The sequence below is a fragment of the Octodon degus genome, unplaced genomic scaffold (genome assembly GCF_000260255.1).
Source record: "Octodon degus isolate 3935 unplaced genomic scaffold, OctDeg1.0 scaffold00233, whole genome shotgun sequence".
In the NCBI taxonomy this organism is placed as follows: Eukaryota; Metazoa; Chordata; class Mammalia; order Rodentia; family Octodontidae; genus Octodon; species Octodon degus.
The window spans coordinates 493397-521077 of NW_004524809.1; the positions used below are offsets into that span (position 1 = coordinate 493397).

At 42.2% G+C, this 27681-nt stretch overlaps 1 protein-coding gene across 6 annotated transcripts in view; it reads right to left on the reverse strand.

Annotated features, from left to right (window-relative positions):
- Positions 1–27681, reverse strand: part of Pparg (peroxisome proliferator activated receptor gamma) — a 136091-nt gene that overhangs the window by 32335 nt on the left and 76075 nt on the right. For 5 of the 6 annotated variants that reach the window (XM_023705958.1, XM_023705960.1, XM_023705959.1 and 2 more), the window contains 3 exons: positions 16581–16808; positions 14842–15011; positions 8943–9081 (listed from right to left, as the gene is read on the reverse strand). In XM_023705958.1, the coding sequence (XP_023561726.1) occupies positions 8943–9081; positions 14842–15011; positions 16581–16800 (529 nt within the window). In that variant the 5' untranslated portion in view covers positions 16801–16808. Of the gene's footprint in view, positions 1–8942; positions 9082–14841; positions 15012–16580; positions 16809–27681 lie in introns of those variants that run through there. The other variant, XM_023705961.1, reaches the window with a different exon arrangement.

Here is a 27681-nt window from a genome sequence, read left to right on the forward strand (position 1 = left end):
GACAGCTAATCACCTCCAGAGGGCTGAGGTGTGGCTCTGTGGTGAGTACATGTCTAGCATGGCTTCCATGTCCAGTACTTTAAAGTCAGTCAATCAATCAATCAATCAATCAATCAATCAATCATCACCTAAAGTGAATTCAGCAATCTTGGGTAAAAACACTAGCCTGTCACCATCTGAGCAGGCAGGCTCCCTGAGGAAGGGAACAGGCTTGCTATTCATATTGTATGTACCTCACATAACTGGCTTCTGCTCTCACGTGAATACAGATTCAGCACCATGTATTATAGTAGTGATTTTACTGAATGATAAATGAGAACATGGAATGGTTACGTATCCTGTTGTGCAGATCCGGATAGTGTGTTAGGGAAAAATGAGTTGACATGTTCTCAAAATGCCTGTTTAACTGTGGAGGCATTATAGATAGATGCTACCTGATTACAAAAATGAAAGTAGGCTTTCATAATAATAGGCCAACAAATAGTAGATGAATAAAATAAGTTGTGTCTTCTTAAAGTTGTGTCTTATTAAAATAGTTCTCTTTCAACATGTAAGGGATGATGTCAGGCTTTGGACAATTAGGCAATATTTCATGGGCACTTTCCCCACTTTTCACATGTCTGTTTCACATGAATGAGACTGAACCCTGTTACTATCTTATGGCTACTGGTGGAAAGTCATGTTTTTTCACTGCTCTTTTTTTTTTTTTTTTTTCCTGTTTGTGACACTGGGATGGAACCCAGGGTCTGGCGCCTGTTAGGCAAGCGCTCAGCCATCAAGCCGCAGCTTTAGTGTTTCACCTCTCTTGAAGAAAACAACCAACAAGCAACCCAAACATGCACATTCTAAGATTTCACAGGACTTGGCAACCTAATAACTATCATTTCCTAGTTCCTCTAATGTAAAGAAGGGGCAACCCTGCACCAATACGAAGTAATTTTTCTTTCTTTCTTTCTTTTTTGAAGTGATTTTTCTGTGAAGGAAATTTTTCAGATCATTTGTAAAGGACATTTAAACATTTGCCTTGGTTTCTTCCCAATGCAGAAATGAGTGAAACCCCACAATCTCCCTTTCTAGCTGCTTGACACCCTGAAGTCTGAAGTGACACCACAGGATGTGTTTGCTGGATGCCTGTTGATACTGTGACCCAGTAGGCTAGTTGACATGTGGACCACAGGAGAGGTGACAGGCATAGACACACTTTTTGCCCTTCTCTGCTTTGTTGTTTCTTGAGACAGGGTCTTGCTGTAAAGTTCAGGCCGACCTTGAATTCACTATAAAGCCTAGGCCAGCTTTGAACTTCCAGTGATCCTCCTGCCTCAGCCTCCCAAGTGCTAAGATTATAGGCATGTACTATCACACCCAGCATGGTGACCCCTTGGTACTAGCTTTAGCCTGTCTGAGCAGTGGTCCAGGCTTTGATTCTATGCTTCCTTCCAGCTCCTAGCTCCCCACTGAACGTCTGGATGTGGAGGCTTTACTCTGAGCTGTCTGTTGCCTTCTGTTTGCTTCTTGGCCTGCTGCTATCTAGCTTGGGCTGCATTTCAAGGGATGGGAACGTCACACACGGAAGCACCTTTCTCCTGGCTGGATCTGCGGCCCTTCCTTAGTCTCTCCACCATTCCCTCAGCCTTTACCTCTGTGGTTTCTGGTTTCTACTTTCCAGCTCTCCTCTCTTTCTGCTCCCCTGAGCTTTCTGATGGCCCCTGCTCCTCAGCTGTATTCTGTTCACAGCTGGATCTTCTTCCCTTCAAAGCAGGCTCCCAGTGCCTGTGCTCTCTGTCCTGCGTATCAGACACTAACTTTTTCTTCTTTGTCTATTTCTTTAGATACAGATGCTGGCTATCACGTGAATACCTCAAACCCTATTAAAACTAAATCTTAAAAATCTCCTCCAACAACCAAGATGCCTGTCACCTGAAGAATGGATGAAAAAGATGTGGTGTTTTTATACAGTGGAGTACTACTCAGCTGTAAAGAATGATAAACTCGAAGACTTTATATAGATGCCACTTGAAGATATACTCATAAGTGAAATAAGCCAGACCCACATATGTAAAGTAAATATTGTGTAGTCTCCCTAGTATAAGAACTCAAAGGAAGAAATAAAAATAGAAAGGTATAACACAATTAAAAGGAAAGTGAGTACTTCAGGATTAGTTAAAGAAGAGAGGGCAAGAAGAAAATCTAGAAAACATGACAGGGGCAAAGTCATACATTTATATGCACAAGATGGGTAAGGCAATGGTCCTGAGAAACTTCAGCATGTTTCTGAAAATAGCAGTTAATAGGTAGGTTTCTCACCCTGACTATATATGTTGATACCTGTGAACTAAGCAACTGCACTAAAGAAAGCAATGTGTAGTGGTAGGATCATGCTTGGAATGCCTGTCATTCTGGTCTTCTAATTACATACTGCTTGTCATGACATATCAATTACAGCCATACTGTCTCTCAAGAAAATGTTTGTTTAAAGAAAAAAGGGTAATAAATGAAAACATGAGAAAAAAAAGTCACAGGACTGTCCTGCTACAAAGCTGTATATTGTTAGATTTCTAAATTTCTGTGTAAAAATATGTAAATTCTTATTCTTATTTTTAAAGTATTTTTTGTCTTTTTAATCTTTTTTCTTCATATTCTGGCGGGACTCAAAGTTTAACATATCACACTTGATGGAAAATACCTGTTCCATGTTGTGTCTAAGGTGTTTGACAATTAGACAGATAGTGAGGTTAAGCTCAACTGCCTATGTTATAGGGTAATAATATCATTAAGCTTCTCCTTTGGATGCTTAACAATCTAAGTTTGCAGACCAAAAATTAAAGAAAAAGAAGAGCTACAAGGACAGCCAACATTTTGGCCCTAGCCTTTCAAGGTCAGTAAGGACTTAGGACATAGGAGAACCTATAATGTAACATCCTGTAACTCAATTGTGTCCCAAATTTTCTGATCAAAGAGATTATGGGGCCACAGAGGAAAGTAATCAGTGATGTAAAGTATGCCTAAGGAGAGTCACATGGAGAGAAAACATTCTCTCAAGCTTTCACAGAGAGCAAATTGGTCAAGCAATAGCCATGACTCATCCACATGGCTGACACTGACAAAAAATCTATAAACTGAATCCTGAGGGGATTTGACTGATCTTATCAGATGTAAAAGTTACATTTCTTTTTATATAGGTCTTGCTCTTTCTTGGTCTTAACCATCCAGTGGAAAAGTATAAAAATGAAGTGTAAAAAAATAAAGCCATATTAATACGCTGAGCTGTGAAAGGCTCAAGTCAACAACTTTGGACATTGATAGTCTTATGGAAAATCCACTACTATTATGGATTATTGGACTACATTGTGATATTTTGCTGAATTCATGTACATACAGTATTTAAATGACAATGGAATGCCATTCTCTGACAAAACTAACCAAAAAAGGGGGATACAATTGAACGACCATTTTGTGTCTGTATACTCAAAATAGTTAGGATAGATATATAGCTCCATTCTCTTAATTCAATGAATAGTGAGGTTTGTTCTAATAGTGTTTGAGACAGGATATCAGGTCTGCATCTTGTACAATGAATAACCACTAAGACAACAATATGCAATGTATTAATTATTGAAAATGTGGTAGTAATCGGCTGTGAAACTGTCTCATTGATATTTGTTTCTCAATAAAAATATTAAAAAATAAATAAAATTTAAAAAAAGAATTTCAAAGAAAAAAAAAATCTCCTCCAACCCAGCCCATCTTTCTGTGTTCCTCTCTTGGTTCACTCATTCTATCACCTCGTGAGGTATTTTGAACAATTTTTCTTTTTTTAGGTGCTTTGACCCAGAGGTCATGGCTCTGAGATTTCTCTCTCTTAAAAAAAAAAGTAGGGGCCAGGGAGATGGCTTAGTGGAATAAGTGTTTCCCTGGCAAGCGCAAGGGTCTATATTTAATCCTCGGTTCCACAAAAAAAAAAAAAAAAAGATTATTATTATTACGACTACTATTATTTGTTTTTTTTCAAGACAGAGTCTTACTAAATAATTCAGGCTTGACTTAAACTCACTAGGAAACCCAGACTGGCTGTGAATTTGCAGCAACCCTGAGTGCAGAGATTACAGGCCACCACCCCTGGTTTCTGAGATTTCTGAGCTCCTTCTTTCTCACTCTTCTAGGTAATTTTCTTTGACACCACTAACAAGATCCTGTTGTGGGCTCCAGTGTTGGCCTGCAAAGGCTCAGTACATCAGGTGGGAGCCTGTGGCCAGGAGGTCTTTTCACCTCCTGGGGGCTGTGATGCAAGCAGAGAGAGACAGGAAGTGCTGAGGTCTTAATATTCATCAGGGCGCTGTCCATTGACCTCACTTCCTTTACCAGGCCCCACTTCGTAAAGGTCCCATCACCTCCTAATAGCATGAGCCTTTCAGGGATTTTGGAGAGCAAAACCATAGCAAAGGATTTTTTTTTTTTTAAATAAGTAAAACTTAAACATTTAAACCTATGTGACAGTCAGGGCCCCATTTCCTAATATGCATGCACTACTGTTTGCAAGGCTTGGAGATAACCACTTTAAAAGTGCTGAGCTCTACAAATCTGTGAAGCCATTTCTCCAGATTTTTATGAAGCCACTGACAAACTTTCTAAAAAAGCTGTCAGCAGTTAAAACAAGAAAAGAAAAAAAGCCCACATCATTTATACCATAGGACACCCCAATCAGCAAAATTAGATTTGCTAATTTTTAAACTTATGAAAAGCACTATGTTAATCAAATGTCAATGTTATAAAAAATGACTGAATGACTAATAGACAATGCCAATTTTTTCTACTTTAGATAATGTCTAAACTACATTTCCCCTAAACTTATTATTTAGTTCATATGTGGAAAGCAACTCTGAAATATTCGCTCATCAAAATTCTTAATGATTAAATTACTTTATTAAAATAAGAGGATATGTTTCAAAAATACAATTAATATCAGGGACTGGAAGTAGGCCTGTAAAACAGGAACAAGTACAGGGCACAACTATGACAATACATACAAGTATCTATGGCTTGCCCAAGTGACACTCTGCATGATGGGATTCCCCCCAGGACAGCAGCTGGGGCACAGTCACTTAGTAGGTGCCCCTCTTGGGAGCCTGGGTTGTGGCCCCTTGCTTCTGCTTCATTTCATTTTGAGCTTTCTTCGGAAGGTGGTGTCTAGACTGTGTACAGAGTTGACTGTGTTTGGGGTGACTCAGGAAGACTTCTGAGCACCCAGTGGGGCTGACCTGTGGTCTAGAAATGATGGATTTTCAAATGCCCAAAATATTTGCGAATGTGTTTATCTTGATGACTTACAGGAAGATTGCAACCCAACAATTGTTTCCAATCACATCAAAATCCATACATCACCAGGATGCCTTTTTTTTTTTTTTTTTAAAAAAAAAACAACCCAATGCTGAAAACATCTGAGAAATAATGTCTTCTGAAAATAGATCTTTGAGAAACAACCGTTTCCAGTGGGAAGGATTATGGAATCCATTCTACTAGCCCCTTGTGGAAGTTCTATCTGGTGAGTGGTGGCTGTGTGCTGCAGTCTAGATTGGGAATGTCCCACAGCCATGTGTTGAAGGTGCCCAGCTTGTGGCTACCTGGAGGCATGGGACCTTCGAGAGGCTAGGACACTCGGTCACTGGGGTGTACCCTGGAAGGGGTTTTAGGGACCTGGGCCCTTCCTCTTCTTCCAGTCCTTGGAGAGTGGGAAATAGTTTTCTCTACTTTGTCCCTGCCATGATGTGTTGTGTCACCACAGGCCCAGAGCAACAGGGTTAGGGACTAGACCAGGGATTAGGCACCTGAAACTGACTGTCTACCAAGATAAGCTTCTCTCTCTGTAAGCTGATTTACTGTAGGTATGTATGACAGTGGCGATGAACTTACCAACTAGCACTTAATAAACAACTTATGCCTTCTGTAACCAAACTGCTTTGGTGTGTACACTGGGACTATATCACACCACAGCCATCAACTCCTTGCCTCAAATTGCTGAATATTTGATCATAATATATAGACTTGACTTGGACAAATAAAAGATATTTTGATAGCACCAAAACATATAGGAGGGAAACTTTTAAACTCAGGCAAGTAGCATGCCAGGTGCCTATCCTTATGGGAAGATTTTAACATAGTCTAAAGGATAGGGAGTGGTGGAAAAGTGAAAAATTCAGTGATTTAGGTTGATTAATAATAAAAAAATCAGACATTTCAGTTGAAAGGATGTAGGGATCACTGATTTCAGTGCTTTTCCAACAGTATTGCTGAGGGCCCTTTGGGCTCTTTAAAGATGACTTTGGAAGCCTTCTTCAAACATATCAAATAATCTGAGTAGAAATCAAACAGCAGAAGTAAGTCACACAGATTGGAAGGAATTTACCTTGGGGTGTGCATTTCCTTGGCATAGTGAGGATAGCTGGATGCTGATTTTCATGTAACATGGAGTAGTGGCTCTGAATGGCCTTCTGATACTACAACCCCATACCATGCCACACACTGGCCAGGGCAATGGATCTCAAACAGTGACTGCAGCCACCTACGAAGCTTATATTTAGATGGTTGCTCCATCAGAGCAACATGCAAAACCAACGAAAAGCCAGCTGCTGAGCTTCCCTGCTTGTGTACAGAGCCCCCGATACCTTCCTTCCTGCACAGCAAGCCCAGTGCTACAACCAGTCTTAGAAGGGATTTTCTTGGACATGTTTGCAACCCTTTAAGGAATGAGTTACACACAATTCTGCTCTTATGAATTTAACTCCTATTTTCTCTTGCTTTTGAAAGAACTAAACACTCTGTCAAAATAGCCCCTTCTCTAAATAGAATATATTTTTACATGAAGTGAAAAAATGGCCTTAGTATCAAGCTCATCATAGGTTATTAATTTCACTTTTCTTAGAGGAGAAAATTATACCATCTACACTGTATAGACTAAGCTTGTTTGGAGTGCTAGGGATGGAACCCAGGGCTGTGTGCATCCTAAGCAAATGTTCTACTACTGTACTGTACCCCCAGCTTCTTAGAAACACTTTTTCTCTGGTGCTGGGGATGGAACCCAAGTTCTCACGGATGCTAAGCATATGTAGTGCCTCGGAACTACACCCAACCTGTAGGTGGGGCTTTAAGTGATACTTGCTTATAAACAATAAGCCACAGGGAGTATATTTTATGTGAATGTGGGGGTTCTGCTTATAAGCAAGGGGAAATACATTTTACATCCATGTGTGTAGAGCCCATGAATACTAGGAATTAGCATTCCCATGGATGTGTGAAGTGATAGATTTCCAACAAACAGAGCATAAACAGCATTAAAAGCAGAACTGGCATGCTTGCTGAGGCTGATTGGGTGCTAATGACCTCAAAGTCAATGATTTCTCCATACGGATGGAACAGGCATATTGCAGCTGGGTTGCATCATCTAAAATATAGCCCTTGACTTGAAAACTTGTCCTTATGTTTTATGAGGCTTGAAATAAGAAGGAAACTAATGGAATTAAACCAGCAAATTATTTTGCAATCAGTGACTACAGTTTCCACAACCACAAAGCAGATGTGGCCAGTTATTGAGGAGAGTTGGACCAAATTCCCACCCTGTCCAGTACCGTTGACAGCTCGACATATAATACATTCTTACCTTTAGAACTGACCCATATTAACAAGTTGGATTTTGCAAGCAAATTTAAAAGAGCAGAAGATCAACCAATAGTGATTTCCAAATATCTTGATGGTTTTTCACTGTGAAAGCCAAACATGTGCAAGGCAACAAAGATGAAATTTTCTTAAAGTTACTGGAGTCCACACAGATGAAGATGACCCTAAAGAGCATCTGTTTACCAGGTCAGTCTTGTAAAAGATGAAAGTAAAAGAAAGAAAAGAATCAGAACTGAGAGGTGGCTCAGTGGAGTGCTTGCCTAGCACACACGAGGCCCTGGGCTCCATCCCCAGTACCAAGGGTGGTGGGGAGGGACAGAAAACAGATATCAAATAAAATGAGAGTTCTGATTTAATTTGATCACTTTGGTATGGTTTTCTTGAGCCCACAATGATTTCTGAAATAAAACAATTGGCTAATTCTTGATTAATATAATACTATCAAGTTATAGCTACATTTTGTTTTGTGGACCAACCAATTAAAACTGATGAAGAATTATTTCTTCTAACAGGCATATCGTCCATGATTTTTATTGAGTTAGCTCTGCAATTCACAAAAACGTAGGTCTTCTCAGGTCTTTGATGTTATTTCACACTCAAATTTAATGGTGTTTTTATGGTGCTAAGGCTCAGACTCAGGGCCTCGTGTGTGCGAGGCAAGCACTCTAACTGAGCTACACCTCCAGCCTCAAGCTGGACATTAGAGACAGCCTCAAGAAGTGCAAAGTTGTGTTCTCTTGTTTCTATGGCTTTAAAGTTTTGCAGAATTCAGAATATTTGCTTTCTTTTTACAAGTCTGCATGTTCTCTGAAATAAAAAATAATGCTATACTCATCTCTGCATAGAAAAGAGAAAAAAGCATACATAAATCTAAATCCTGATATGCCATTTAAAATTCCATATCCAGAGATCTTCATAATTTCCTTATATATGAGTAGACAGAAACTACCAATGCACATAAGAATGATTCCGTTAAAGGAGCATAAAAATTCAGCACAATTGTCGCCACATTCTTTTAAAACACTATGCTTTTTTTTTTCAATATCCCACCGATTTTCAGGTCCCTTCTCTCATCCTTGCAGATGCCAAACTACAGAGAGAGGCAATCGCCACCAAAATCTTGAAGTCACTGATATACATGAGAAATATCTGGTCATGCAATATCCCAAAACCTGGCATTTAGTGGAAAAACTGTATACATTTCCATTAGTGGCCCTGAGCTTCCTGACCTCATGGCTACAATGAGAAAGAGCGTGTGCGATGGTGTCACCTACCGTTATGAGACATCCCCACTGCGAGGCACTTCTGAAAGCGACAGTACTGACATTTATTTCTACTCTTTTTGTGGATCCGACAGTTAAGATCACACCTATCATAAATAAGCTTCAATCGGATGGTCCTCCGGAAGAAACCCTGCAAAGATATATGGGAAAAAGAAGCAACCTTTAAGTCTATGTGACACTGACTTGGACAAGTACCTCTCTGGAACTCAGTTTCTTTGCTCTAAGGTAGAGAATCAGAGGTTCTCCAGTGTCCTTGCTCAGTGTGACCATGTCCAGCTCAGATCAGCTGGTATACCCTGGCTCTCTGTGTGCTTCATTTGCTTGCATTGCAGAGATCTCTGGACTTAATGTAAGCAAGGAATACACCATATAATCAGTTCAGTCTCTCTGCAAACCATCCACACAGCATGCCTGGGCTTTAGAACTGTGCTAAGCAGTTTGGCAAACTTATAATCACTTCCTTCTAAAACACCATCAGGGCCAATAAAAATCTACATGTGGATAATTTTTTGGAATTCTCACTGTTGCATAACTTCCTGCAGAATTCATTTCATTTATTGATGTAGTTGACAGAGTGCCTATCATCACAGCCTACAGACAAGAAGAGATAGCAGGAAATAACTTGAGTAGTAATGTTCAGAAAACCTAGCACAAAATGGCAACACTTTGGGGCTAACATTTGGCTGTTCACTGTATCTTTCTGTGAGAACTGAAAACTTTTCAATAGGAAATGTCTTCTAAAAAAAAAAAAAAAAGGAAATGTCTTCTAACCCCACTCTTGGTGGTTCATATTATTCCTCTTCATCTGTAGTGTGCTCAGTTCTTAATTCCATCATGTGGATCTAGTCCTATTTGGTACCAAAATTCCTGACTTAGTTCCCTCTGTCAATGCACTCAGGTTTTCTGCAGAGCCTACCCTTCAACATATTTGGGGATTTGGGACCGAAAGTGTTTTGGATTCTTGCAGATTTTGTGTTATCTGTACATGTGCACTTTGGAGAAGAAACCCAAGACTACACATGAAACTTTACATCATCTTAAACTGGAAGATAATATTACACCGTATTTTTAGGGAGCATGACTTTGATTGTGTGACCTGTCACAAGGTCAGCTGCGGAAGTTTCCATGGCCATCATGTTGGTGATCAAAACTTTGAACTTTGGGGTATTGTAGATTTTGGGTTTTAGGATTAGGGATGTTCAGCTTACAAACAGGTCTGTTTCCCTCATGCAAATTTTGATGATGTCTCAGTCCTTTGAGATCTTTATTCAACCTTTCATTCTGTGGCTGTTATTGTGCCCACCTCTCTTGTGGACCTCTCAGTCCCCTTTAGTTCATCCTAGCTTGTCTCATTTTGAGTCACGCCCCCACTCTCCTATCTGCCACCTGCCCATGAGCTGTGTTCCTTTTCTGCCCCTCTTGGACTCCTCAACTACACTCACATTTCACTTCCCAGTTTCTCATGGACTGGGTTAAAATTGAGTTTTAGTCTTGTTTCTATACTCCAGACATGAATCTGTTTTCTGTTAGAGGTCTTTTCTGTGTCTTCTTTCTTTTGTTTTCAAGATTACTGTACTTAGAATGCACTTTTTCAGTGTATTTATTTATTTATTTATTTATTTATTTTTTTGCAGAACCAGGGATTGAACTCAGGCCCTTGAGCTTGCCAGGCAAGCACTTATTCTACTGAGTCATCTCCCCAGCCTCATTGTTTTTATTTTTTAATTTGTGAAGATTTTCATTTTATCTTCATTCTTGAACAATTACAGGGTCCCCAGTCATTTTCTTGTTAAACTTCGAATTCTCTTTTGCTTTTCTGCTCCCATTGCTGCTGCTACTGAGAAGCCTCCTGCCAACTGATTTTGTTGGTTTGTTTGACACAAGGTCTCACTATCTATTCCAGGTTGGCCAGGAACTCAGAGTGATCCTCTGTCTCTGCCTCCTGAAGGCTGGGAGAACAGACGCGTGCCACAGCCAGTGTTGTCAGTTAATTTTGAAGGTAGTTTTTCTTTTTTCATTGGTTGTCTTTTACACTCTTTCTTTTGCTCCAGGGTTTTACCCTTTTTATGTCTGAGCAGGCATGACTTTCTTTTCACTTATTTTCTTAAATTTATTTTTATTTATTTTTTGGAGAAAGGGTCTCACTATGCAGTTCAGGCTGGCCTTGAACTCATTTTGTAGCCCAGGTTGGTCTCAAACTCACAAAGATCCTCCTGCCTCAGCCTCCCAAGTGCTGGGATTACAGGTGTGTGCCACCATGCCCAGCTTCACTTATTTTCTTAGACAAGTTTTCAACTTCATTAGTTCATTAGCCCTGGGACTCCAATTAGACAATTGTTAGACCTTCTTTCTCCAGTCTTTGTATTTTTGAACTTTGTATTTTCCATCTTCTTCTTAAAAAATGTAAACAGAAAAAAGTAAAAATAAAAATAAAACAGAGATTGGCCGGCCAAACAGCTCAGTGGATTAAAACACCTGCAAGCAGGTGCAGGGGCTGGGGCTTCAACCCCCAGGTCTGCTGTGTTGGCCCTGCCCTTGGGCATACTGAGACAGCAATTGAGACTGGGCATGGTGGTGCACACCTGTAAACCCAGCACTTGGAAGGCTGTAAACAGGAGAATCACTATGAGTCCAATCTAGTAGTGAGACCCTGAAGACCTTCCCCTAAAATACGGAAAGAAAAAAATAAAAATAAAACAGAGACTAGTAGGAGAGTAACAATAATTAATACATTGTATTTTTCATCTTCTTGTCTAAATATTCACTAACAATGACTGCAAATGTAAAAAAAAAGCAGAATAGTTGACAACGAAGCCACACAAAAACATGTAATTAAACTGACAAATTTAAAAATGTTTCACTCTAAATTTCATCAGTGAGACATCTCTGCACTTCCTTTTACTATGGTTGAGTGAAGAAAATAGACCTTTTCACCTTCAAGGGCTTGTCTAGTGTGGCAGCACACATCTGTAACCCCAACACTTGGAAGGCTGAGGCAGGAGAATCACCATGCATTCAAGGCCAACCCAGACTGTATAGTGAGACCTTGTCTCAAAAAATAAAGAAAGACGGAGAGATGGCTCAGTAGAATAAGCATTTGCCTGCCAAACGCAAGGGCCTGAGATCAATCCCCGGTTCTGCCAGAAAAAAAATAAAGAAAGAAATTTTATTTTAAAAATTCAAGGGCTCTTTTATCCCTTCAATAACTACAGAAGCCTTGAATCCTAGAAGATGCTGGGAAGGGTGTTTCTTCAGGACAGCATTAGTCTCATATCTGGTGACTTTTAGGTCTCCTTTTCAGTTCTGTCGGCTCTTCTGTTCTGTCTCTTATGCTATTTGACCTTTCTTTCCATTAAATTTTTCTTGCAATCATTGTCCATTTCCCTTTGAGAAGTTGCATGGATTTGGTTTCCTGTCTGCCTGCTCAGTCCTCATGTCTATTGCTGCTGGCTTGTTGCTGGGGTCCCTGCTCTGTCTGAATACAGTCCTCCTATAGCTGTTCTGTATTCTGGACTTGACAGTTCCAGCAGCTGCTTTTCTTGGGTGGGGGTGGGGATGTTTATGTCAGGTTTTTGTTTGTTGATTATGAAGGTCATTCAAGGTGGTGTCCTTGTTATGTGCTAGTTGATATTTTATTTTGCAATCATTTCTTGACCTTAAGCTGTGGAAATCCTATGGGGTTTAAAATTGGAAATCTTTTCTCCCAGAAAAATTTGCAGATGCTTCTGCCAGAGCTGGGTGCCACCGACTTGGGGTCCGCAGAGACACCTGGCTCAGTGGCCAAGGCCCAGGCTAGGGCCCTCCTCCCAGGGCCTTGTAACTCTGCGCAGCTCTTGGTGTTGTGGAGGTGAGGAGAAGCCTGCCTGCAGGCCGGCCTGCTGCTCCTGGCTCGGGCCAGAGCCTTGCAGCACGTGCATTTTCCTTCTTCTCCTATTCTATGGGAGATGATCAATACCTCTGTGAGTCTGTCCCAGCCAGGATCTGCTGGGAGTGGAAGCCTCTTTGATTTTCTATACATTCTAAGGGCCTCAGGACATGACAGAGCTATGTTTTTGTTTTTATTTTGTTTTTCACTGGCCAGTAAAAGACTAATGCATAGAAGCATTCTCACTGAAATAGGCTGGTGAGAGATTTTTTTCTTTTAGAGTTTGTGATGGTCTGTGTCTCATTTGCTCTTTTTAAAATTAGTTCAAACTCCACACATTATGTACTGAAAGTAAACGTTATGTACTGAAAACATGTACTGATAAAGTAAAATAAAATATTAAAAAAAAGTCAAAGTCACACAAACAGAGTAGAATAGAGGCTGCCAGAGGCTTGGGGAGCAGAGATTCCTATTCAGTGGTTTTAAAGTTACAGTTCCACAAGCTGAATAAATCCTAGAAATCTGCTGTACAACACTGTGACTATAGGCAACTGTATTAAATTGCACATTTAAAAACTTGTTAAGAGTGTAGATTTTGACTGGGGATATAGCTTAGTGGCACATTGCCTCGCTGGCAAGGTCCTGAGTTTGATTCCTGTTACAGAAGAAAAGAAAAAGAAAGAAAGAAAGAAAGAAAGAAAGAAAGAAAGAAAGAAAGAAAGAAAGAGAAGAGAAGAGAAGAGAAGAGGGTAAATTTTATATTACCAGTTCTCATCAGAATTTAAGGGGCTGGGGAGATAGCTCAGTTGCATGAGTGCCTGCCTGGCAAGCGTAAAGTCCTGAGTTCAATCCCCAGTACAAAAAAAAAAAAAAAAAAAAAAAAAAGAATTTAATTTAAAAGAAAGTAAAAGTCTAGGCTGGTAAAAAGTGAGTAGCCTGGGTCAAATCCACCCCGCTGCCTGTTTTTTTAAATAAAGATTTATTGAAGCACAGCCACAAGAAACAACAACAATCCCTCCCCCCCAGCAACCAACCAACCAAACAACAAACAAACAAAACAATGAGTATGAGAGGTTCTAACTCAATTCAGTGGCAAAGGGCTGGGTTGATGCTCAGTTTTGTGGTCTGGCTACTGAGGACAGTTTTTTGGTATGAGAATGATGTTACTTAAGGTTAACCCTCACAACGCAGATTTTGAGCTTGACTCATTGGATGCCTTCAGCAGTGAGTCATGCTCCTGTTGTGATGATGCAGGGCCTTTCCAGGCCGGAGAGGAATCATCCTGAAATCATGTCTGCACCGTAATGAATAGAAATTCCTGAACTTGAATTGTACAGATACCACTATGCTCGCCTGGAAATTTGCATTTTACTGTCTTCCCCCTCAAGGAGTCCATTACAACCCCTTGTCTTGTCACTTGACTTTTTCAAGAAATGTGAAGTTGTAAGGTTTCACCGGCTGTTTGCAGGCACCTCCAAAGTTTTATTTTAAATGACTAATAAACACTCTAAAACAGTACTCTTCACTACTGTAGACTCCATAAAAACTTCTCAGCTTCTCTCTCTCTCTCTCTCTCTCTCTCTCTCTCTCTCTCTCTCTTTCGGTACTGAGGACTGAACTAGGGCCTTTACACTGAGTTAATCCCCAGCCCTTATTCTGGACAGGGGTTTTGGTAAGTTGCTAAATTGCCCAGATTGGACTTGAACTTGCAATCTTCCTGTCTCAGCCTCCCAGAGTGTCCTAAGGATTGCAGGTGTGAATCACTATGACTAGTCTCTTTTATCTATTCTTTTCTTCCTTTTTCTTTCTGAAAGGACCTATCTAAGGAAAGGAAGTAGGTGAAGCAATCCTGCTTTTATTGTTTTTTTCAAATATTACCTCACTAGAAGAGTGAGCTTTTCCAAAGAGCAAAAAAATGAAAAAGAAAAAGAAAGATGTGATGCTTTTATTCCAGCTCCTGGGACAAGTCTGCTGCAGGAAACCCCACAGCAAAACTTTCAGTGATCTCTGCTGATGGCTGCATACCTTGCACCCTTCACAGGCGTGGACTCCGTAGTGGAAGCCGGAGGCCTTGTCACCGCATACACGACACTCGATGGCCATAAGCGAGTTGGAGGGCTCCTCATGGGGCCTGTTGTACAGCTGAGTCTTCTCGGAATAGTAAGGGGGAGACGCAGGCTCCACCTTGATGGCACCTATGCACGACACACGACAAGGCTGTCAGCACTCCCAGTGGCTGTGGCACCTTAGCTATGGGGGTGGGGCTCCAGTGTGAAGGGCACAAAGGCAGAGTGGTCAGGCTCTGTCATAACTCTCTGAGCCTCACCTGAGAAGTGGCATGGGAACGAGAATTGAGCCCCCCAGTGACTGAAACACCCAGGCCCCAACAGACTGCAGGGACCAGGCAACATGGATGGCGTGGTGGCTGAGGATGATCTTGATTTAGCATTTCACCCACCACTAAAAACATGGTTTTTACTTCAGGATTGCATTTTGGAATTATTTGTCCCATTTTTCACTCTAACATCCCTCTTCTGTGTGCCACAATATTCCCCAATGGGTCAAACACTTAACATAGGAAACCAGGAAAATGAGCAGGTGACAGGAAACAATTCCTTGGTTGTCTAGAAGTTAGACCACTTTTGCAGAAAGGCAGAAGGAGCAGCACTGTGAGAAGGTCACCATGTGCCTGGCTTGCAGGGCACCAAGGAAGCAAGCTGGAGGAGGGGGCGGCCTTGGGCAGGGGCACAGGGGTGGCTTGGCCCCGACCTTTGATAGAGAAATGTTTTCCACTGGTTGGGGCCAGGCCTTAAATTTCCATATTAGGCTCAAACTGAAAACCACACCAATAAATACAATCAACTATACCATTTATCTAAGAAAAAACCCCAGAAATACAGGAAGTTCTTACTTATTATCAAATGATGGTTGTTGCCAGTGACACAGCGGTGGCTTTGGGAAACCCACACAGTGGCCCACAGCAAGATAAAAATCAAGGAAGCAGCAGCACAGAAGTTACATTTTATCTTGAAAAATACTGTTCTGGTATTTCTTGCATCTGATGTTTTGATGTTAATTTCCTTAATGGCATGAAGATTTATCAGTAGGCTATCGTGTTAAAATGCAAATTTGCATGCCCCCAAATATATGTCAGGGTAAATTTCAAAAACCAGGGATTAGAAAAAAAAATTATGAAGATAAAAAAAACAATGAAAGTTAAAAAAGATTAGAAAATAAAAAGTTACAATAATATTCACTTTGTCATGATAAGTTATACAAGGTGACTTACAAATACTACTTATTAACTTATAAAAACCAGAAGAACTAAAGTTTGGAAAGTGGATTCTTAGTCTGTGACACAACTAGAGTGAAATATGCTAGAGAATGCTCCTCACCAGGTGTGGTGACACATGCCTGTGATCCCAGCATTCAGGAAGCTGAGGCAGGAGGATCGTCATTAACTCAAGGCCGGCCTGGGCTAACAGAGATTCAGGGCCAGCCAAAACTATATAGTAAGACCCTGTTTCAATAAAACAAACAAAAAGCAAAACAAGCAAAAGAGGAAAGGAGGGAGGAGAGCCACTGACACATGACCTCTCTTGGTGGCATATCACAAAGAACTCTTCTTTTATGACTAGGTGCCTGATCCCACACGGTAACTGCCTTCTTCTGCAGCGCTTCTTCTGCAGCACTTACTCCAGGGCTATGGAGTGACCCACCCCAGTCAGTGCCAGCGGTCTGAAAAGTGAACAGAAACATCATACTTTGGTACTCTTGGAGCTTCAGGTCATATTTATAATCAGCAACCATTGGGTCCACCCTTGGGAATGGGATGTCTTCATAGTGTGGTGCTGAGATGCTGGAGAAGTCAACCGTGGTGAAGGGCTTGATGTCGAAGGAGTGCGAGTGATCATCCATCACCGAGAGGTCCATGGAGCTGATCCCAAAGTTGGTGGGCCAGAACGGCATCTCCGTGTCGACCATGGTGACTCCTGTGGTGGAAGACAGAGGCGTAGGGAGATGGGTCCCAGAGACACACAGAGAGGAAGTGCAATGTGACAGAGTGAGCTCAGCCGGGCCAACGCCATGGCCAGGAGGACACTGCCAGCTTCCCAGAGCCACACAGGTGGTAGCAGGTAAGAAGTCTGTCCTACCTGGACATCCAAAGAAAACCCTAGAACATCCTAGGTGCCCACAGACACCTTGTAACTGCCCACTTGTGTTTAGAATGTTTTTATATAGCATCATAGTTGGTAAGTATAATTTAGACAAATGAGCTTATTCTTTAACTACATTCTACAGTAATGTTCTTAAGGTAATACTGAATTGAAATGAATCTTGTGGGAAAAGGAAGGACCCTTCTGCACTATGAACAAATACTTCAAGTGTTTATCTTTTCTGCATGGACAACTTTTCTTCAGTGAAAGAGGTCTTGCTCACGTGGGGTGCGGTCAGGTGAGGGTTGGCCATGTGGACCACGAGACTGTCACCAGTGAGAACGTCAACACTGTACCCAGGCAGGCACTAACCTGAAAGCCATTCCCAAGATGAAACCAAAACAAGAGCCAATGGAGCTGTAAACAGGAATCAGTACAAAGCCAGAGGGGGAAATGCTCACATGGGTGCTAAGGCTGCAGAACAACTAGCCTCAGCCCTGTCTGCCCAGGATGCCGCACGCTACACACATTCTTCTTACTGCTAGGTGTCATTTAAATGCTAACTTGTTGGTCAAAAAATACCAGCGCTGAGTGGAGGAGATTCAAGACTGCCAGTCCTGGGGCTGCTGGAGCCAGAGGTTTCTCTGTCTTGTTTGTAACCACAGTTGTGTCACGGAACCAAAAGCTGGGCCCTAGCAGCTGCTCACTGGATATTCAGTAGACCAGAAATGAATTGATGACTGGATGGGGGGCTAAATTTAGCAGAAGTGGCAGGAATGCAAATCGATTTGCTGAGCACCTCCAAAGCTCGAATCTGCCTTCCACTCCATGTAATCTGAGCTCTTCACCCCACTGTAGAGACCAGGGCTAGAGAAGTTGAGACTTCCCAATGCCTACGCGCTTAGAGGAGGGGATTCCAACCCCTGTGAGCTGGAGGTCCTCTTGGGCAGCTGTTCCCTCCTCTGCCATCTATGGAGAAAGGGCTGTGCTCTTGACAGCAGCTGAGAAGGGCCTCTTGCTCTTCCCAGTGAGCAGGGAGCTGAGGAATCTGCTCTCAGTGGCTGACTCATGCACAAGATTAAAGATCTCAGCTACAGTCATTGTAAGAACAACAAAGTGCCTTGAAAAGCCCAAGGAGAGATTGGATCTGCGCATGTGCACAGGCTGTAAGGGGCTCCTTTGGACAGTGTAGGTTCCTGCATCTGGCTATCTACACAGCAAGTACCCAAACAACACCAGTTATCTGAGTTACAGTGTAAACACTACACACCACAAAGAGGAATGTGCACTGTGATAGTGGAAAGGTCATTCAGGGTCTCAATGACATCTAGCAAAAGTGTGCTCCTGATGACATGGGCACCCACCCAACCACAGCCTTTGTCCCCAAACTCATTCAAAGCAGACTGGTCTGCGCACTCTGTGTATGCTGCCCATCTCCTTGGTACACTTAATTTTCACTCTCAGTTTTTCTTAGTATCAGTTGCTCTGATATCAGAGGCCACCTCAGGCTCTACAGTGTAGTACCTAAGGGGGAGGGGCCCTGCCAGCTGTTTCTCCCAGCGCCTGTGGAGTGTCTTGCGGGCAGAATAGAGGTTGACTAAATAACAGGTAGTATGCACCTCTGTATGAACATGAGCTGCCGGAAAAACTGGTCACCCATGATTTTATTGGTTTACTTTTGTTTCATTTTTAATATACACTATCAATGACTCACTGTCAAGCATTCGTTTGGGAAGGGGTTTGAGACAGGGTCTCACTGTGCAGTTCAGACTGCCCTTGGACTCAGTGATCCTTCTGCCCCAGCCTGCTGAGTGCTTGAATTCAGAGTCATGCCACCTAGCTTGGCAGAGCCTCCAATCTAAAGTCCTCCATTCTGTCTTCCCTCAGCACTGTGTCCCCTCCTTGAATGTCACTGGTTTGGATAAATGTGTCTGACATTCACTTTCTAGGTGAGAACAAAGGCCCAAGTACAGAAGTATCCTTTATTTGGTTTCCCTCTAGGCCCTTGTTTGAGGTAATTGTATGGTAGATACTTCCCATTGAACAATCTGACTTTATTTTATTTTGTCTTCTTGAGATGGGGTCCCACTATGCAGTTTGGGCTGGCCTTGAGCTCACTTTGTAGCCCAGGCTGGACTCGAACTCACAATGGTCCTCCTGCCTCAGCCTCTTGAGTGCTGGGATTACAGACCTGTGCCACCACACCCAGAACAATCCTATGTTATAGAGAAGAAGAGAATGGATTCTCATTTTGCTATGACAGATGGAGCAAATAAAGATACTTTCTCGGTGACTTAATTTTGTTAGGGCTTACGCTCCCCAAGATGCTGACCCTTGATGTTATGCACAGGATAGACGCCACAGCCCTTTTTTCAGCAGTATATGCTCAGTTGTTCTCTCTGGTTGCTACCAGGGAACGTGAGGGTTTCCTTTTCTTCCGTGGTGCTGGACATGGATCCCAGGACCTGTGTGTGCCAGGCAAGCTCTCACCAGTGAGCACCACCAGGCTTTCTTATTTTTTAAGCAGAAAGGCTGGAAGAAAAACAGCTTCCTCTCATGGCTATGAAAACCTGTGCTTGAGCCTAAGCTTCCCCTTCCATCCTATTCCCACTCTTTCACTCTGGGGCGCCCTGACTGAGAGTCACTGGGAAGCATGGGGATCTGTGTCTCTAGAGGGAAGACTGACTTAGAGATGGGTCCAGGAAACCTGCTTCTCATTTTGTCTCTAGAAAACACAAGCTTCTGGGGCTGCCAAGCTGTAAGCCAAGGAGGTGTTTTTTGTTACTCCGTGCAATTAGCCATGAAGGAACAAATAGACAGAATATTTGTAGGAATGACAGCCCATCTCAGGACTCAGCAGCTGGGCAACAGGAGCTGTGCTGCCTTGGGTGCGTCCACAACTTCTTCAGCCTCCAGCCTGTCTGGAGGAGGCTGCAGTCGTGCCCCAGACCCCAAGCATAGTGATGGGAAGCTGGGCCACTTCTGGGCCTTCAAACTTGGCTTTCAGCTCGAGCAGACTTTTGCAACGGTCCACAGTATAATGTGTTTCAAACAAAAATAAAACTGATTTCACCCAGGAATCAATTCCTCTAATCTGATAGGCAGTGCTGTTTGGGAGATGGAAGTGGGTCAGGAAAATGAGAAATTAGAAAACAGAGCACCAGAACGAAATGGTTTGCCTTAGGGCTTATATGCCGTCCCTGTTGAAAAGAAAACTGTTAGGACAGCTGGGGACAAGCTGAGGTGTGCCCGAGTGGTGAGCGCTTGCCTGGCACATGTGAGGGCCTGGGTTCTACTATCAGAACTACAACCGAAAAAGGAAACAAAGGTATAGACACAAAGCAGCAGTTATTGCACAGGGAGTGGGCATGGATCCTGGTGGCCCAAGGCTCTGGGGGTCACCTAACCTTCTGCACCATCTTTCCAACCTCCTAGCTCTGTGTTAAAAGCACTTGATTCCTACAGTACTTGGTGCCCATTCTGGGTCCAGCCTGGCACAGGGGCTGGCATGGCACCTGCGGCGGCCCCTGGGGAGGTGTCTGGACCAAGATGTGTGGCAAGCAAAGTCCTTCATAGGTTCTCTAGAACTTGCAAGAAAGGGTCTTTGATAGACACCTCATCCCTGGGCATGGTGGAACATACCTGTGTCCCTAGTACTTGGGAGGTTGAGGCAGGAGGATCTCTGTGAGTTTGTGACCAGCCTAGGCTACATAGTGAGTTCAAGGCCAGCCTAAACCACATAACAAAGACTCCTTCCCAAATGAGCTCCTAATAAATAATAGTAGTAGTCATGATGTTTGCACATATTAGTAGCCAGAATACTCTAGTCATATATAAGGTGGGCTGAAGGCCTCCAATGCTACCACCAGGGATCAGGAAGAAGAACCCCTCCACCCCCCAAAGCTCTATTGTTCAAACAGAATTATGCCTAAAACAGATGTCCTGTCTCCAAGAACCCTGGAAAGGGGAGGCCCGCATCCTGGGCCTCTTGTGTTCTCCGTCCTCACTGTCTCACCTGGCGTCTCCCAACAGGGCTGCACATGTGCTCCCTGAAAGCAAACCCTCCCACCTCTTTCCATAAGTCAGTGGCAGAAGTAAGCATAGGAGATGCTAGGAGAACTGAGGGCATGTAAGCCAAGTGCCCAGGCTTCCGGGGAGCAAGGCAAAAGGGGGTGAAGGTGTTGTCTGAGGCATCTGGTATCAGACAGGACATTGTTTGTGAAATGACAGTTGACCATGTATCTGAGTTGGCAATCATCTTTCTCCCATTTTAAAAAATACAGTCATCACCTTCTGCATATAACCTGTTACTCATGTACTTGAAAACTATTCAGTTGTCCCCGGGGTTCTAGAGGACACATACTGCTTCAAAAGACAAAAGCCAGGAGAGAAAGGATTTCTGAGCACTTCAACCACACAGAAAGGAAGAGCTGTATGCTAATATCCTTCCCAGAGAAACTGCCCTAAAGCCTTCCAGAGAGGAGAAAAACAGCTCCTGAATCATAACACTGGAGGCTAGAGAGTCAATAGAACAATATTTTTAAAAGCAGAGAAATAAATGTTGCTAACCTATAATTTTATATGTAGCCAAGCAAAGATACCTTCAGAACTATAAGGACTTCCAAAAGTGACCTACTCTTTCCCAGAGTTCTTCAACAGAACAAAAAAAGCCAAGATACACTGGATGAAGCTGCCAGGAGCATTGGCTTGGTGGCACATGCCTATAATCCCAGAGCTCAGGAGGCTGAGGTAGGAGCATCCCCATGAGTTTGCCGTCAGCCTGGAGTACTTAGCAAGACCCTGTGTCAAAACAAGAAAAATTAAACAGAGATACACTTTCAGACCGTGCTACACACTGCGCCTGGAGTTTCTGTGGTGAGAGCCCACGGATAGCCTTGGCAGAGGTGGAAGCTGGCTGATGCACGTCTCAACATGCACATTTCCTTACAAGAAAAAAAGAGTCTCACAAGAAATTTCAGATTCAGATCAGCCAAGTCTCAGAGAAGCCCCAGCCTTATTATTAGCTGGAGAGAAGGTGATGTTCACTTTTCCCATGGCTAGAGCCAGCCCCGAAGGATCAAGAAAAGGGAAGGTCCCAAATCATGCACTCACACACACTGGCCATTTTCTTCTGCTTTCTAAGCTGGAGATTCATGATCTCTTCCTTCATGGTCCAACCAGCTCCAGCATGGTTCTTCTGCTAAACCTTCCCCTTCCCTCTCCTTCCCCTCCCCTCTTCTTTTCTCTTTCTCCTCCTCTTCCTCTTCACCTTCTCCTTCTCCTCTTCCTCTTCTTATCCCATTCCTCCTCTTCCTTTTCTCCTCCTCTTCCTCTTCCTCTTCTTTCTCTTCCTTTCTCTCCCCCACTTCTGTTTAGTGAGACAGAGCCTTGCTAAGCTGCCTAAGCTGACCTCTAACTTGTGTTTCTCCTGCCTCAGCCTCCTGGAAACCTAGAATATAGGTCACACCACCACACATGGATTCTCTTCACGTGTTTTTAAAGGGAGGTATTACTAGAATCTAATCAGGATTAAGGCTGCCTGCTGAGCAGTTATTCTGGCTGGGCTAAACCCCTACTTTACCTGATCCACATCAGCAATAGGGGAAGGATAGAGATCATTTAGAAATGAAAGGTGGGACACCACTATGGATCTCACAGACAGCAAGGATGTTGGGCAGGGCATGGCTCAGGGCAGACCATGCGCTGAGCACGCATAAAGCCCTGGCATCAATTCCCACTACCACCACCAACAGGGGGAAAAAGAAAGACTATATAGGAATAATCAGAACAATTCTGTGCTTACAAATTCAATAGCCTAGAAAAAATAGAGCCATTCTTTGAAAGACACAATCTGCCAAAACTCAGACAAGAAAAAACAGACAGTCTGAATGGGCCTGTATCTATCAAAGAAATTGCATCAGTAGTGAATGATTTCCCACAGCAGAAAGCATCACTACATGGTACATACATCAGTCAATTCTATCAGGCATTTAAGAAAGAAATTATATTAATTCTTGATAATCTCTTTTGGAAGATAGAACCAGAAGGAATAATTTCTAATTCTGTCAGGTCAGCATTATGAAACAGGACAAAGACATTACAAAAAATTCCTATAAGCCAATCTCTTAGGAATACAGATACAGTAACCCTCAACAAAATCTGAAAATTAAATCCAACAATGTATAAGAATTATATATCATGACCAAGCAAGACTCATCCTGGGTGCAAGGCTGGCTCACCCTTCCAGAGTCAACGGATGTCATTCATCACCTTGACAGACTAAAGAATAAAAATCACACAATCATATCAACAGATGATTGAAAGACTTCAATGAAACCCAATACCCATTCATAATAAAATCCCAGCAAACCAGAACATCTACAAAATTATACGGCTGGCTCAGCGAATGGGGAGCTATCCAAGCTCTCCTGGTGAGACCAGGAATGGGTAAAGATGTTCCTTCTTGACACTCTCCTTAACCCTGGACCAGAAGTCCTGGCTAATGAAAAAAAACCCAAAAAACAAAAAAACAAGTCAGAGGACAACAGTATACAGTGGGCAAGGACAAAATAAAACATCTTTGTTTACAAGTGACAAGATTGTCTATGTAGGAAATCTTGAAGAATTGACCAAAACACAACAAAGCTAAACACTTCCTGAAATTAATAAGCAATCAATGGCAAGGCTGCAGTATACAAAGTTGACATACAAAATCAAGTTTGCCATGGTGGCCTTTGCCTGAGGCTGAGGCAAAAGGGAGGATTGCTTGAGTCCACGAGCCTGAGACTAGACTAGCAATGGGCAGGTGCTTTTCTACATACCAGCAATAAACAAAACTTAAAAACATTTTACCATTTATACATCAGAACTCCAAAATGAAATACGTAGACTAAAAGCCTACAAAATACACATAAAATCTATATGTGAACTATGAAAATCTGATGAAAGACATGAAGAACTACATAAATGAGAGACCCAAGTATTGAATGTTCATGGACAGGACGGGGTGCTATTATGAAGATGTCAGTTCTTCCCAACTGGATCTATAGGCTCAAGACAATCCTAATCAAAGCCCAGCAAATGACCCTGCGGGTATAAGCTGATTCTAAAGTTTATGTGAGGACACAAACTACTGAAAGAGCCAACTCAATACTGGAGAGGAAAAACACTGGGCTACCTGGCTTCCTCCTACAAAGCTTTAATAATCAACATTGTGGTGTGCTAGCAAAAGAACAGACAAGCAGATCAGAGGAATGGAGGAGACAGCGAGAAACAGACCCACATAAAAGTCAACTGACCATTATACAATGAGTAAAGATTGATCTTTGGGCAAAAGGTTCTGTATACCTACCTGCCACAGAGTGAATCTAGGCAGAGAGCTCATGTGCACTCACTCAAATGGACCACGGTCTAATGTAAAAACTATAAAATTCATCAAACATAACATAATAAAAGACCTGGGTGACCTTGGATGTGGGGTTGACCTTGTGGATACAACACCACAGGCACAGTCTGCAAAAGAAATAAGCGATAAGCTGACCTTCATTAAAACTAAACTGTCCACTAAAGTTAAAGGAAAGCAATGTTGAGGAAATGAGAAGGCAGGCTGCAGAATGGTAGAAAGCATTTGCAAAAGCCCTGTACCTGATAAGGGACTGTTATTCAAAATATACAAAGAACTCTTAAAACTCAACAAGGAAATGAGCAGCTTGATTAAAAACTGGGCCAAAGAGCTGGATGACACCTCACCAAAGCAGATAAGATCTTGAACATCATATGTCATTAGGGAATTGCAGGTGAAAGCAACAGTAAGAGACTACTGCACACCTGTAGGCACGGCCTAAGCCCAAACTGGTGGGGTGTGGTACTTCTGGAGCACTCTGCTGGGGGCGGGGTGCAACATGCACAGCCACTTTGGGAGGAGTTTGGCAGCTTGCTATAAAGTGAACCCTACAACCCAGCAGTCTCATTCTTTGGTATTTGTCCAAATGAACTGAAAACTCAGGCCCTCATCTGAACACAAATATTTATAGCAGTTTTATTTGGAATTGCCCAACTTGGAAGCAACTAAGCTACCCTTCAGTGGATCAGTAAACAAATAAACTGTAGTAATCTAGAGACTGGAATATTATCTCAATAATAGAGTATTTAGGGACAAAATAGAATGCATTATCAAGCCATGAAAAGACATGGGGGAACTACCATGCATCTTAATAAGTTAAAGAGCCAATCTTAGAAGGATGCAGACTAAGATTCCAACTATGTTGCCAATCTGGAAAAGATGACAGACACTGTGGAGATGAAAACATCACTGGTCATTAGGGAATGGGGGAGGGAGGGAGAGATGACAGGAGAAGCTCAGAGGGGCTTTAGGGCATCAAAACCACTCTGTAGGTTTATGGTGGTGGCTCCACATCATTATACATTTGTCCAAACCCACCAAATGCAAATCAACTAGCTGAGTCCAAATCAAAACTATGAGCTCCTTTCTGCCTCAGCCAAGTTCTTCTACTAGCTTGGATTATCTACAAGAGAAAGCCACTTTCTTATCCAGAGTTGTGTATCCTGACTTTTTTTGTGTTTGAGTTACACTACTGAGCACCCTTCGAGAGTTTAGGGTAAAACAACAGGGCAAACCCAATGCCAACAGATGTGGCCAGGTTAGGAGTGGCTGTTGGTGACTGGCTGAGTTTTTACTAGATATACTCTTTATTACTATAAATATAAGACAATGTGATGTAAAAATATCCATGTTATGCATTTTTCCCCAAAAGCCTCCCTCTTGCACTATTACAACATTATCAACAATATTTTACATTACTTTGCAGGTGAGCAGGAGGGCCACAAGTTCAAGGCCAGTTTGAGCATCTTAGCAAGATTTGAGATACTGTTCTAAATCATAAAAGTAAAAAGGCCTGGTGATGTGGCTCAGTGGTAAAGCACCCTTGGGTTTGATCCTCAGTATTTCCAAAGAAAAAGTGACTATATTTAATTAACCATTGATATAATTAACCTTTGATTCATGGTTAATTATATATTTAATTAACCATTGATTCATGACTTAGAAGACCTCTTACACAGGAAGGCAAGGTCACTGCATTAGTCTGATAAAGAACATTCATAAAGAAATGAACAAACCCACAGAGGCCTCCACAGTTTGTGAAACATTTAAGGCTTTCTTCTGGTGCAGGGACGTTAAGGGTGCCAGCGATCACCACTCTCATTCAACTCTGAACCCGAAGTCCTGTTGAATGCAAGAAGGGGGAAAACATACAAGGATAGGGGGAAAAGAAATACAACTAATATTCCTCTTCAGAGAACATGAATGTTTCTCAAAACCAGTAAAACTTCATAAAATAGAACAGAGCTCGTTTGCTGGATAAGTTATCAAGAACTATAAGATGGCAACAAATAAAAAATGAAAATTAAAACCATTTTTGTAGTAGCATAAAAACACCAACTGACTAAAGGAAAAGTCTAACAAAAATATGTAAAATTATTAAACTAAAAACTCAAGAATGGTATTACATATTTATGTAAATGAAAGGACAGTCCATGTTCAAGGATTAGGGGACCAAGTAACATAAGCTGTCAATCCTCTCTCAGCTTATGAGAACAGTTCCAATCAAAATCACATGCTTTCTTGTGGAAGCTGATGTGTAAACCTATAATTAAACAAATTCCAAAAGCTGAGAATAGCCAGGGCATCCTGAGGAGAGGGACTAACACTGAGGACTTGGATCACACTTCTGTCACTGAGACAATATGTTAATTGGTGCTGCGATAAGAAAATACATCAGTGTAAGAGAAGGGTATGTCCCTTGCAGTTACACAAGGGAACCTAGTTTGTGACAAAAATGTTGCTATTGGGCAGTAGAAAAGGATGATTTTTCAGGAAATTTAGTCAATCAATTGGATGTCCACACAGAAAGGAACGAACCTCTGCCTAATACCAGACACAACCAGTTCCATATGACTTCAGATTTAAATGAGAAATACAAATCAAGAAAGCTTTGAAGGACTGGAGATTTAGCTTAGCAGTAGAACACTTGCCCAGCAAGCTGGAAGTTTGATCCTTGGCACCAAAACAAAAAATAAAACTCACCTAAAATAAACCCCACCTAAAGAAAGCTTTGAAAACCAAAACTTCTTATTACCAATCTTTGAGTAGCAAAGCTTTGATAGACATTAAAACAAAGAATAAACAAAAAATTTAGAGACTAGACTAAATCAAGAGTAAGAAACATGTCCTTGTTTTGTTTCATTTTTTAAGATAAGACTTCACTATGTAGTTCAGGCTGGCTTTGAACTCACTCTGTAGCTCAGGGTTGATCCTGCTTCAGCCTCTCAAGTGCTGGGATTACAGGTGTGCACCACCACGCTGGGCTAAAACTCATGTTTATTAGTGAATGAAAAAGCAACACAGAGAAGATCTTTGCAATACATCTGTCTGACAATGTTGGCTTTAAAACTCTTAAAAGTGCCCAGTTTAAGAACAGGCAAAGAGATAGACCCAGAGCGCAGGCCCAGCAAGTGAGTAAGACGACCCACGGCCCAGGCCCGGCATGTGAGTGAGACCACCCAGGGCCCGCGGATTTTCATTTGACCCAGAATGCAGGCCCAGCGAGGAACCCTTCAGCAGAACTCCCTACAAAGAGGCTAGAGGCAAGACCCACCCAGCTGATTCAGGAGCAGAACATCTTGCCAG